Genomic DNA, 13953 nt, shown 5'->3' on the forward strand with positions numbered 1-13953 from the left:
ATTCTCTGTTAAAGCTTTATACAAAGCCAAAATAGAGAACGTGTATAGAAATGATCAAACAACAAGAGACTGGGGACTATATGGAACTTGGAAGTGGCACCAGCCATCAAAATCTTTCTCTGTAAATGTGCTAATGAAATCCTCCCAAATAATGCTAAAACTGCAAGCATTCTTCACTATATTGATCTCATATGCAGAATATGCAATTGTGGGGAGGAAACAATGACACATATGTTTCTCAATTTCCCTGCTGCCACTGATATTTGGCAGCACATGTTAGGTGGAAACCATGGTCTCTTTGACCATCAAACTCTCTTCATGGATTGGTTCAATACTTGGTTTCACAATGCAAGCAACAGTGACAAGACTTGTATTTATGCAACCACTTGCTGGTTCATATGGAAGGCTAGATGTGATCTAGTATTCCAAAATATTACTCCTAATGCTAAGAATACAACTCTCAGCATACAACAACACCTTTGTGACTATAATAGAGTTCACAACTTACCCCACCATGCTCTGAATACTCAGGGGCACACTTATGATGATGATCCCCATATAGCAACAACAGGAATCCATGTTGGGATCCCTCCACAAAAGCAGAATTATGGTTTCTTAATCAAAATCTGCACTATTCAGGATCCTAACACTTATCAGTTCTTTTCAGCCCTAACTATCACTGATTTTGCAGGCAACTATGTTGATAGCAGAGGACACACAGGTCAATGGGGAGCAAGAAGAGCCACAGGAGGAGCAGATTTAGCGTTTGGATGGGCAGAGGAAAAGCAACACATGAACATCGAAATGCATGCTGAAACCAATGACATTCTGGAACACTTCAATGCTCTTTACATCAAAGCTATAAAGAGAAGATTCAGCAGGAACTATCACAGGGAAAAACAGATATTGAATGAAGCAACTGTCTTAAATGTTAAACCTGTAACTTTTGTAAGAACCTAAACAGCGGGTCAAATGTTTGTCTAACCACGACACTGCTAGCGCTACTATCAATCCAATTCCTTAGGCTCTCCCTAAGTTTTCTTAAAAAAAAGGACCATTCTTATTATTTCAGATTTAGTTAATGGGTGTTCTTTTTATATTCTTGATCTCTAGATTGGTTGCTATTTGTAGTTTTTGATTTTTTTCTCCAAATGGAAATAGTTTTGTATTCTTGTGGTTATTAATAAAATCATTGTTATCGGGAGAAAAAAAATATCCACTTATATTACGCTCACATTGTCTCAGAACCATGAGAACCTAATAACAGTTCACTTCACACCAAATGGTAACTATAACATTACTACTTAGTACTCGTCTCCCTCGTCACCATCTTTGCCTTCAGCAGACTCACTTAGTACTCATCTCCCTCGTCACCATCTTCGCCTTCAGCAGACTCAGCACCGACCTCCTCGTAATCCTTCTCCAGTGCTGCAAGATCTTCACGGGCCTCGGAAAATTCACCTTCTTCCATACCCTCACCAACATACCAATGAACAAAGGCACGCTTTGCGTACATGAGATCAAACTTGTGGTCAATACGGGAGAAGACCTCAGCGACACTAGTGGAGTTTGAAATCATACAAACAGCTCTTTGAACCTTAGCAAGATCACCACCTGGAACAACAGTTGGTGGCTGGTAGTTAATACCACATTTGAACCCAGTAGGACACCAGTCGACAAACTGGATTGTTCTCTTAGTCTTGATAGTGGCAACAGCTGCATTCACATCCTTTGGCACAACATCACCTCTGTACATCAGACAACAGGCCATGTACTTTCCATGGCGAGGATCACATTTGGCCATCATAGATGAGGGCTCAAAGGCACTGTTGGTGATCTCTGCTACTGAGAGTTGCTCATGGTATGCTTTCTCTGCTGAGATGACAGGGGCATATGATGAAAGCATAAAGTGAATTCTTGGGTATGGGACCAAATTGGTCTGGAACTCAGTTACATCCACATTTAGTGCACCATCAAACCTCAGGGAAGCAGTCAAAGATGAAATAACCTGAAACACAAGAACACATCTGTCATTCATGAAATACACTTCTTTCTTATTGTTTTACAAAAACAGAGAATACCCATAAGAAACATGTACAATCAGATCATTATTGAATAGTTGTAAAAACAAGGATGTGTACCTGAGACACCAAGCGGTTGAGGTTGGTGTAGGTGGGGCGTTCAATGTCGAGGGAGCGCCTGCAGATATCATAGATGGCTTCGTTGTCAAGGAGAACAGCTACATCGGTATGCTCCAAAAGGGAGTGAGTTGAAAGAACACTGTTATAAGGTTCCACTACGGATGTAGAAACCTGGGGAGAAGGGTAAACAGTGAAGCCAAGCTTAGATTTCTTTCCATAATCAACAGAGAGACGCTCCAACAGGAGTGATCCAAGCCCAGAACCAGTGCCTCCACCAACAGCATTGAAAACAAGGAAACCTTGGAGACCAGTGCAGTTATCAGCGAGCTTTCTAATACGATCCAAGCAGAGATCTACAATCTCTTTGCCAACTGAAACCCAATAGAACAAGCATTAGTATTAACATAACCAAGTAACAGAATAATTAGTAAAACAAGAAAACAGTAAACAAAATTCAGTTACTTGTGTAGTGGCCACGAGCAAAATTGTTGGCAGCATCCTCTTTGCCACTAATGAGCTGTTCAGGGTGGAACAATTGGCGATAAGTTCCAGTTCTAACTTCATCAATGACAGTTGGTTCAAGATCTACAAAAATGGCACGTGGCACATGCTTTCCAGCACCAGTTTCGCTGAAAAAGGTGTTGAACGCATCATCTCCTCCTCCAACTGTCTTATCACTTGGCATTTGGCCATCGGGCTTCAACAAAATGCATAACAAAATTATTAGAAAATGGTTCAGACCTATAAACTCTGCAGAACCAAAATGATAAGACCAATTTACAGAAAGAAATCACAAAACCTAGAACCTTAGCATTGAGAGCAAAACCAACTAAGGCATGAAGCACATGAACTATACTAGATCGAAAAAACTTATGAGAATCTCACTTAAACTCACCATTTTCCCAAATTTGGTACTCAAAGAATCATGGTCAGCTACTTAAGTCTCAACCCCTTTCAGTTGTAACCAACCCAAAAAAAAAAAAAATAAGTCCGATAAAATCATGTGATCACAAAAACTTGTTTTCTTTTTTTAGAATGTTTCTGAAGCATACAGTCAATGACTAAATTTGCCATACCCAAAAATTATTCAGTTATTCTCTTATTTCCTATCATAAAGGTCGTGTCACTTGATATCCAGCAAACACCAAAAATATAAACCTAACCAACATTTTTATTTCAACGTTTGTTCTTCCATAGGCATTCTCAAATACAATCTATGTTAGACATGATCAGCAGGGTAAAATTGTTGCTCAGAACTTCTTAGAGGTTGTGAAGCCATCATCACTGACAGATCACTGAGACCTAACAACATCTGGCACAGATTTGCTCCTCATTAGACAAATACATATATTTTATTGTAAAATGACATTATAAACATTAAAGGAAATCATTAAATTTCCTTCAAGAAATTTGTGACCACTCTAAATAGCATTGATCGATTTGGTTTGATTGATTGAATAATAAAGCGATCAGAACCTGTCGAGATTCAAGGGTAACATCACAGAATTCAGTGGTAACATCACATAAAGCGACAGACCATGAATATTATCGTCATGTCGCATTCATATCAATCAATCTACCCATGCTTAGAGAATAGATAGCATTCTTGGATCTACAAATTAGAAGTGCAGAACAGATTATATTTCCTAAGAAAAGATCAAAAAAATAAACAGCGAAAACGACTTCAGCTCAATACCCTAAAAATAATTGAGAACCATTAGTTGCTCAGAACTTCTTAGAGGTTGTGTAGCCATCACCGGAAGATCAGCGAGATCTAACATCAAGCACAGATTTGTCCCTCATTGCAAAAAATAAGCAACAGTTTTTTAAGAAAAAAGTCATATCCACCAAACATCTAGCATATGTTGTGTCATTAGATATCCATCAAACAATAAAAAATTATAAACTAATGCGCAACGCTTGTTATTCCATCAAAATCTCAGATACAATCTATGTCGGACATGATCCGCAGGGTAAAATTGTAGATAAATTGTTGCTCAGAACTTCTTAGAGGTTGTGTAACCATCACTGGTAGATCATTGAGACCTAACATCTAGCACAGATTTGTTCCTCATCGCGACAAATCCATAGATTTTATGGTAAAAAAGACATTACAAATGTTAAAAGAAATTGTTGACCATTCTAAATATTGCTGATCTGTTTAGATTGATTGATTGAATAATAAAGCGATCAGAACATGATGATTCAAGAGTAACATCACAGAATTCAGTGGATTGACAGACCATGAATTTTATCTTCATCTCACATTCATATCAATCAATCTACCCACAGAAGAAAACTAAAAATAATATTCCTTGGATGTACGAATTAGAAGTGCATCAACAGATTATAATTCCTAAAAAACGATCAAAAAATGTAACTGCAAAAACAGACCTCAGCTGAAAACCTTAAAAATAATTGAGAATCAATAGTTGCTCAGAAATTCTTAGGGGTTGTGTAACCATCACCAAGATTAACGAGATCCAACATCTAGCACAGATTTGTTCTCATTGCGATAAGTAATTTACGACTTTCGAAGAAAAAAGTTACATCTGTCAAACATCTAGCACAGGTTGTCATGATATCCATCAAACACTAAAAAATATAAACTAATGTTCAACCTTTGTTCTTCCATCAAAATCTCAAATACCTATGTTTGACATGATCAGCAGGGTAAAATTGTAGACGCATTGTTGCTCAGAACTTCTTAGAGGTTGTGTAACTATCACAGATAGATCATTGAGACCTAACATCTGGCACAGATTTGTTCCTCATCGCGACAAATCCATAGATATTATGGCAAAAAAGACATTACGAATATTAAAAGAAATCATTGAATTTTTGTAAATAAATTTTGACCATCCTAAAAACTATTGATCTATTTGGATTGATTGAATACTAACTAAAGCGATCAGAACCTGTCGAGATTCAAGAGTAACATCACAGAATTCAGTGGATTGACAGACCATGAATTTTATCGTCATCTCGCATTCGTATCAATCAGTCTACCTATAAAAGAATAATAGATAATGTTCCTTGGATCTACGAATTACAAATGCGCAAGAACAGATTTAATATCCAAGGATAGAAAGAAAAACTTGCAAAGGTAGACTTTAGTAATTGAGAAACAATAGTTGCTCAGAACTTCTTAGAGGTTGTGTAGCCATCACGGAAAGATCAATGAGATCTAACATCAAGCACGGATTTGTTCCTCATTGCGAAAAATAACTGAGGATTTTTTGAAGAAACAAGTTCTATAAAGGCAAAAACAGGTATGAATCAGAAAAGCAGAACAAAACCATAAGAAAGTTGCGAGTTAGTAGTTACAACATAAGAAAATTTCCAATTCATCTTCACCATCCAACATTTCGTATCTACAAAGATCCAACATCACAAACTACGATCTAACAATATCATAAAGAAAAAAACTAGCATATTATTATAGATCTGTGACATTAGGCACTGCAAAACCGTAGATCTAACGAAAATGATACAAATCGATCAACACCTGACACATCCGGAAGGAAAAACAATCAAAGATAATTGATTTGGAATCTGAAATGGGAAATACCTGAATGCCATGCTCGAGACAGTAAAGCTCCCAGCACGCATTTCCAACCTGGATACCAGCTTGACCAATGTGAATTGAAATGCACTCTCTCATTTTCGATCCGAGATTAGTAAATAGAGAAGAAGAAAGATTTTTGAAGAACAAAAAGAAACAGCGTTTATTAAGACGCTTTCCCGAATGTAATGTTTTTCGGTGCTTCTCTATGCTATATTTATAGTCATTTTGAGGGAGTGGATGATGAAGAAGAAATCAAGAAAATTCCGGTGGTTAGTGTAACTTAACCCTGGTTTAGAATGCCAGCTCAAGCCAGTTAACTGATTGTTGTTGCTGAACTTCGCTTACCAAATGCTCCATGGGCCATCTATGCACAAGGAACACATGGACACTGATTCGTGGTCGTGGAGGCCTGGAGGGCAACCATTCTCCAGATATTGCCGCAGCTGAATAAATGTACTGCGGAGGTAGCCGCAACAACCTCCGTTAGCAGATTTATCAAGACAAGCTTGACTTGAAATTTATTTTTTACAAAATTTATTAAAATCATAATCTATTAAAATCGTACAACATAAATGTCATGAGTAAATAAGATGGTTCAGTCTTCACATACTTGTTTATCGATAAAGTTCTTCAAAATTTTTAGTTTGATCTTCAATCTTCAATCTTCAAGGGTTATTCAGTGATGCCTGATACTCAACTACAATGCTTTAATATTAGTTCGAGACTTGACTTTAGTAGACTAGAAACCAATATATAGTTTTGTTCGTCTAAAATTGACAACAAGCTTGATATAGCAAAACTTGCGAGTTCGATTGAGAAGCGTAATAAAAGTAAATAATTTCACCAACAAATTAAAGTGATTTGCGCATTAGCCGCCTCTAAAAATATATGGGTTAAATGGTTTTTTTCCCCTATAATTTGGACTTTGACCTCCCTTCATGACATGAATTGAAAATTGTTAGAGCATGCTCGCTTGAGCCCACAAGTTTTTATATCTCAACTTTGTTTTCAATGTTAGATGAACAAAAGTATATCTTGATTCCTAGTCTACTAAGTCAAGTCTCGGACTAGGTATAGGAGTTGGTAATTGAGTACCAAACATCACCCTGGAAGACTGAAGATCGACGAAGATATTTGGAGAACATCATCAACAAGGTATGTGAAGACTGGACCATTCTATTTACTCACAATCTTTACTATTTTATATGTCGTATTACTTCTAGTAGATTTATTGCAAAGAAGAAATTTCGAGTCAAGCTTGTCGTGTTAAACATCTAGAAATATGATTCAAGCAATAGATGCGCATTGTTCCTAAGCAATCTTAGTTCAAAACGATTTATTGTTCTAGAACTATTGTTTGTGTATGAATCATCTGAAAATTTACCAAGCAATGATATTTATATCTATGCATTTGGGAATGTTTCAAAACATTAAGAGAGATATTCAAAATAACTACAATTTGAACTCAAGTTAGGTTGGCAAACCATCTCGCAAACCATAGATATATGAGTTTATGGAATACAAGGAGGTTGGCAAACTGTTTTTAGACCTTAAAGTTCAGAATGAGACTATTCACCAAGCCGGTTCATGATGAGTGCCAAATAATGCATAATTTTATATCCTTTTATTGGCATTTATCTCATCTTTTGTGCTTTAATTCTCCATTTTATCCCATATTCTGTATTTTCATTGTTTTCAAGAATAACTACTTTTACTAATTAATTTTGTGTTTTTAGGTACTAAATAAATTTTTGATGAATTGAGAAGCCAAAAGAGAAGGAAATTGGTGGCCAAAGGCGTAAAGGCAATAAGAAACATAGAAGAAATATCACGTGAAAGGCTATTGGAATCCGCTTGCGCTCGTGTTGCAATATGTTTGCGCAACAATGGGCTTGATAGAAGGTGTTGGTTCAAAGAAGATATGGGCTTAGCAGAATCAAGAGATCCAAGAACCCAAACCCATATTTGTACCCGAAACATCAGAGCTGATACAGTTGCTTAACATCCAATAGCACCTCCACTCGATACATCAAGTCTTGATGCATCTGCCTAACACCCAAGCACCTTCTATTCATTCATCTAATCGAACAGAACCAAGCAATTCCCTTTTTTCCTTCTTCTCCATTTCACAGAACCAGCACCATCAATATAAATCCATCTCCCCGACCATCTCTGCTCACAACTGCCATCATGAAAACCTTTAATCTCTTTCTCTCTCAACCCTATCACCTTATCAAGAACAGTGAACCTATAAGCTAGGTTTAAGAGATAGAGTTAGGGTTATCATCAACATCAAATTAATGATATTGCAGAGAGGGGACAAGAAATTCAGGCAATTACAGTGAGTGGGTAGAGATTTATTGTTGAATTGAAACCCAATTGGGGATATTTTTTATTTTTTTATTTTTGTATAAATAGAGATGGGTTTGTGTTGTAAAACTCATTCCCGGATTAGCAGGTGCACCAAGCAGTAGTTTAGGTTTGATTTTCAGTGTTTTCATCATGTTCTGATTTCATAGTTAGGGTTTAGATGAAACCATTAATTTATTGCTAAGTTTGATTCATGTTCTGATATTGTTCTTGTTGTGCTTTAATGTTTTGGATAAATATAATCTGAGCATTTCTTCATATTACTTTCACAGTGTATGTCATGCATCCATTATAGGTAGAATACTTCTATGTTGATTGTGTTGTAACTCATGCTTAACAGAGTGTTGTTCGATCCTTTGACTAGTTGTGCCTTAATCAGACAGTTAGTACTTCCGAGGGACGCCTTATTTGCGATTAGAATATCCATATTAGAATTGGTTTAATCATTTAAGTGATTGATTTGCGGTTAGTTATTTTGTGAGAGGACAACTAATACTAGGATTAGGTAATTATCTTAGTGACACTAAACCATCCTCCTGAAACTACCCTTAGATACACGGCAGGCTTGAACCTTCACCGCTATCTAGATGGTCGGCGGAACCTAGAAGTTCACCGGAGTCAAATTTAAGGGACAAGAATAATATTAAGACTGAATTGACTTAATATAGGTTAAACGGTGGATTCGATTGCCCTAACACCCTAGTTATCTGCTTGTTTAGAGTACTCTTTTATTTCACATTTGTTATTGTTCTAAAACTATTTTAATCAATTTGTCGTGTCGACACAAACCCCCCCTTTTGGTTACTCTTTGATCTAAGTCAGTTGTAGTAAGAACGTAGCTTCAACCTTACACCCACCTTGTCCTTGAGGATCGACCTGTGCTTGCCATGTGTTACATTAGGACATTGTGCACTTGCAGTTGGTATTGTAGGTACTGTTTCTAGACCTACCAGTTCACAAACCGTGGTGATATGAAATTAGTGGTAGGCTAACGGTTGGTGAACCCAATTCATAAACCATTGACATATGAGTTCACGATCCACTGAATGGTTGGCAAACCGTAGCGCCTTGACCTAATGATTAGCGAATCATTTCACCAACAGTCCCAGTAAATGTTTAGCAGATGCTAAAAGACTTATTTTTTAGATATTTTTTTCATTGTTATGACTCTCATAAACACCTCTAAGATATCTATAATCACTGAAACACTTTGAGTGTGTGCATCATGATTAAAATCTTAAATGTTTAAACGAACATAAAATTGCTTACTTTTTTCATAAGGCATATTTGTCAACAACTATCATTATACACGGTTTATGTACCCGGACCACTTTGTATATTCTTCTATTTGATCTCAAGACAAACTTCTCACATACTTACTTGAAACCCTAATAAGAGTTGCATCTAATCAGATAAAGTGTTTGCTTGAATCTCAAGTTATCTTAGCTTGAATTCAAAGCAACCCTCAGTCTTGAAAATCTAAAAATAGAGACACTCTTTCAACCGGGAAATTCAATCCTTGACGCTTTGTATCCTAGTTGTTTCTAAAGTCGTCCTCTATAGACCTAGGTTTCATCTGAGAAACATGATTAGGTCAACGACTTAAATATTTCACTTGGGGATTCGTGAAACCAGATCCGACTATCTTTACCTTGATACTTCGTGTATCTTGATCTTGTTTTTCTGTTATCGAGATTTTCGTAATCTCTTTCAGGAAAGATATATAGAAATCACAAAGTTCTCTTCATCTCAGACTTTAGGATTCCTCAAGACAGATATCTGAAAACTATTCTTAATTAATTAGTTCATAATTGTTCTTAAGAGGTGGTTAAGAATCCCGGATTCTCAGCTAACTAAGTGTAAGTATTCTGGATTCACATCTAAAGGGAAGTCAAACCGGTGTTTTGTGAAAGCAAAATATCAAAAAGTCTTCACTTAGGTTGAAGTAACTCTTAGGTTGTATAAGACGTCAACTAAGGGAATCAATTGCGTAGAGCCTTGAGAGGTTCAAAAGACGTAAGGACCGCGGTCGTAATTGAATTGCTTGGAGGGTAGATTCGGTCTCAACTACATTTCATTCCAAAGTCTTATAATAGGTGCTTTATGGTCAAATAGAAATATCCTCGAGAGCCTAGTCTTAAACACAACACATCCAATTCCCCAAAAGAAGAGAGAGAAAGATAGAGAGAGCCCTTTCCAAATACTATTTCTTTCCCTTTTTTATAGGCTTCCTTTTTCACCTCCTTAATGCACATGTCTTCTTCCTTGTTTATTACAAAAATGGCATTCCTTCCTTAATAAGCTAGCCTTGAATCCTTGGTCAACAACCTTTTACTCACTTCGACCTCCTCTTTTTTTTATTATCCTTGGATATTATATTTGGGATCGGATCAAGCCTCCTTACTTGAACCGGGTCGAGTCCCCAAGTCCCCCTATGGACTTAGGCTTAAATTGTGTAATGACCTCTTGGCGTAAGTCGTAAATTTTCATGTATCAACATTAATCCCCCGACTATTGAGGAGGCGTACTCTCATCAATAGTCATACCAGTTGATGAGGCATTACTCAAGATCGGGTAGCAAAGTTTACGTAAGTAGGATTTGAGTATTCATAACACAATTTTGTGATAAAAGCGGGAAACACTAATAAGATTAACGTGTCTATAATATAGTGTCCTTGTATCAAGGCGAACAAATTATGCTTTAGTTTGATTTTGATTTTGATTACTACTGGTTAATTTAATATTTAAGGTATTCACATATGCCACGTGAGGCGCAGACATATAAGTAAAGGCTCGAGAAAACAGGGTAGCGATGGTGTGCTTATCAGATCGTCCCAGATTAGTTTGGTTTTCCGATTCCCATGACATAATATGACATTCAGTCCCCCAGTTTTGAGGAGCTTATGAGGAACGGTTGGTGCTAGTGATTTAAATGTTAGTACGCATGAAAATTCTTTTAAGATGCTACTCGGGTTTTGATCTCGGCTAAGAATAATCTCGCCAACAAAAATAATGTCATACACGATGAGTGTTTGTGTAAATATTTTCCAACGATTTTCACATGGAATGTTGCAAAATCGGCATATGACTTTGAACGTCTTATTATGAAAGTACTTTGAGCGACTCTGATTTCTCCGTGGAAGGAGCGTATAATAGCCGACCACATACACGAAGCACTCTGTGGACTTTCTGTTCACGGGTCTTATGGGACGTATTTCATAGCTTGCATGGTTCCCGGAGCACATTACTAGAATTTTTTGTTCAGCGGCCTCTGCAGAATTGTATTTCATAGCTATCCTGGTGCCTGAAGCACGTTACTAGAATTTTTATTCATTGGCCTCTGTGAGACCTTATTTCATAGCTAGACTGGTGCCCGGAGCACATCACCATTTTTTTTTATAGCCGACCAGATGCGTGAGCAGTCCGTAGCCTTGTATTTGTATAGCCGACCGGATGCCTGAGCAGTTCGTAGCTTTGTATATATGTTATAGCCGACTGGATGCCTGAGCAGTCCGTAGCTTTGTATATTTTTATAGACGAACGGATGCCTGAGCAGTCTGTATCTTTGTATATTTATATAGCCGATCAAATTTCTGATGAGTTCGTATCTTTGTACATTTGTAGCTGATCAGATGCACAAAGCAACCTATAGCTTTATTGCGCTAGCCTAGTACTCGGAGCATGTTATTAGGATTTTTGGGTTTAGCGGCCTCTGGGGATCCTTGCTAGCCTGGTGCCCGGAGAACGTTACTAGAATTTTTGTTGCGTATCCGATCATGAAATCCAAGACAGGATGATATTAATGCTTTGTAAAATTTAGTAAAGTGCCTATACATGCGGCTAGATTACATACATATTTCATGAAGTGCAAATATCGATATTCAAGCAAGCTTTAGCATAGATTCTTAATGCTTTTAATTAACAAAAATGTGCTAGATGTACTTTGAACAAGTGTTAATATGCGTTCAAGTAGAAAATTTGCTAACGCAGTAATTATGTGGAGTGAAGGATTTGAAAACAAAATAATTGATGAAGTTTGCGGGCACATAAGATGTATAAACAAAATCATTGCTTTTTAGATGTTATATGTTTCAATCAATATCGGGTACATTGTAATGACAAGTATGCAAATTTTAACATACAAAATCTCAAATAGCCATTGCAAATGTAAACACCTAGCATAAATAACAGTTGATCATAATTTCCATTAATAAAAACAAGCAGTAAGTGCGTCAATAAATTAACACCATGTACATGTGACTGGGGATGAGCGGCTGGAATCTTTCTTTTTCTGCTTCATGCTTTATTATTATTATTATTTAAATAAATGCAAGATGTATTTCGTATGAAATATGCAACAATATTCTGCCCTTAAGTGGGTATCATGTGCACATACATAATTACCTACGGTCATATACGAGTTGTAAGTTTCTAAAGTTCTTTCTATTTTTTACCAACGAGCTGAAATATGTCGAAAATAAAAATAGACGAGGTCAAAGTTAGGGATACCGAGATGTGTTTTTTAGAGTGAGAGCAGATGCATCACTTTTTGATCTTGCACACCACGTTTTCATTTTTTGGTCTTGAACATGGCACTTTCGAATTGTATAGTCGGTAACAGGTTCACTCGTGCTACATAGTCCGACTAATAATATTGCTTGCAAACTTAACACTTGATCACCCCTTGTCTAAATTCAACACTTGATCACCCCAACACTTGATCACCCCTAGATGCAGCAGTGGTTGAGAGAAAGTATTCAAGTGTTAGAGTCAAGAGCGGCTATAACGAGAAGTGACAGATGAGATGGACGCAGAGAGTAAATAATAAGTATTCGTAAAAGAGATGAGTGGTTGTTTCGTGCAAAGAAGTGATAAACACGCGGAAATAAAAGAAATGTCGTGGTAATTGGACGGATGGTCTAGAGACTAGACTCATGTTAGATTTCCCAATAGTGAAGCGCCAAGATGGCGCATTACTGGAGTCAGTGGCATAACCGATGGTGCTGCATAATCTGACGATGAAGCGCTATCGCTGAGACAAAAAATGCTACTTAACACATGCAATATATGAGATAATTTTGCATATCCTTGATTCAGAGTTGTCCCAGCTCAAGGAAGGAATTAGGGATGTAATGCAAGTCATGCAATGACTTAGGCATTGGCACAAGAATTGTCGAAGGCTTGGACGATGCATACACAACAGTGGCGTTGCCAAATACGACATTGTTGTCCATTGCTCGGTAAAAAGAATACACATGACGCACCTAAAGTATGAAGTTTAACTAAGCAGCAAGGAAAGACTCGATTGGCCTAAATTTAGTAGGATGTTAACATCCAAATTATCTAAGTACATGGCCGAGATAAATGTAGCGCAATCGTTGTTGTACATTGGCAGAGGCCAAGTTAAGTGATGCGCGATCATAATTGTATATTGGCTCAGGCCAAGTTGAGTGTTGCGCAGTGTTAGCTGGATATTGGTTCAAGTTATTAGTTATTTGGTGTGTGTACATCACACACATGCTAAAACAAAAGAATTGGTTGACACGATTACAAAGAGGTTTTATAACCGAGTTTGAAATTTCCTAACCGCTCAAGATAAGTGTGGCATAATTCTTCAAGAAAATACAAAAGCTAGCAGTTATAAAGCATTGTAGGCGGTTATAGAAACTACCCCTTGGACACTTGGTTGTCCAAGGATTGTGCATTCAGTTATGCACGGTTTTTGGCTATGTAAGTACTGTATATATAGTGTGAGAGGCATTGCAAATCAGTAGGATATAATATGATTACATATTTTGTAGAGTTAGTCTCATGTTTGAGAGAATAAGGCATCACGAAGAGGGTGACAGCCTGTTTAGTCCATTGTTTGGTCAG

At 37.1% G+C, this 13953-nt stretch overlaps 1 protein-coding gene, 2 non-coding genes and 1 pseudogene across 3 annotated transcripts; all 4 read right to left on the bottom strand.

Moving 5' to 3' along the window:
* Positions 1-1150: 1150 nt before the first annotated feature.
* LOC113285506 (tubulin alpha chain-like) lies at positions 1151-5903 on the bottom strand. The gene is made up of 4 exons (XM_026534384.1): positions 5713-5903; positions 2604-2838; positions 2142-2512; positions 1151-2008 (listed from the first exon to the last, which is right to left on the bottom strand). Exons 1-4 carry the CDS (start codon positions 5803-5805, stop codon positions 1352-1354), a joined length of 1356 nt encoding a protein of 451 aa, XP_026390169.1. The 5' UTR covers positions 5806-5903; the 3' UTR covers positions 1151-1351.
* LOC113342380 lies at positions 3607-3701 on the bottom strand (annotated as a pseudogene).
* LOC113342376 lies at positions 4328-4407 on the bottom strand. The gene has a single exon (XR_003356632.1). It is a non-coding gene; the product is annotated as a small nucleolar RNA snoR14 (small nucleolar RNA).
* Positions 5049-5130, bottom strand: LOC113342375. Its single transcript, XR_003356627.1, has one exon. It is a non-coding gene; the product is annotated as a small nucleolar RNA snoR14 (small nucleolar RNA).
* Positions 5904-13953: the final 8050 nt, after the last annotated feature.

Source organism: Papaver somniferum, chromosome 1 (genome assembly GCF_003573695.1).
Source record: "Papaver somniferum cultivar HN1 chromosome 1, ASM357369v1, whole genome shotgun sequence".
Classification (NCBI taxonomy): Eukaryota; Viridiplantae; Streptophyta; class Magnoliopsida; order Ranunculales; family Papaveraceae; genus Papaver; species Papaver somniferum.

Excerpts from the sequence above, each read along its gene's own strand:
- LOC113285506 (XM_026534384.1), bottom strand. The coding sequence starts at position 5,805 with ATGAGAGAGTGCATTTCAATTCACATTGGTCAAGCTGGTATCCAGGTT. Across the intron at positions 2,839-5,712 it reads GTCTCGAGCATGGCATTCAG|CCCGATGGCCAAATGCCAAG; the intron begins GTATTTCCCATT and ends ATTTTGTTGAAG. Across the intron at positions 2,009-2,141 it reads TCAACCGCTTGGTGTCTCAG|GTTATTTCATCTTTGACTGC; the intron begins GTACACATCCTT and ends CTTGTGTTTCAG.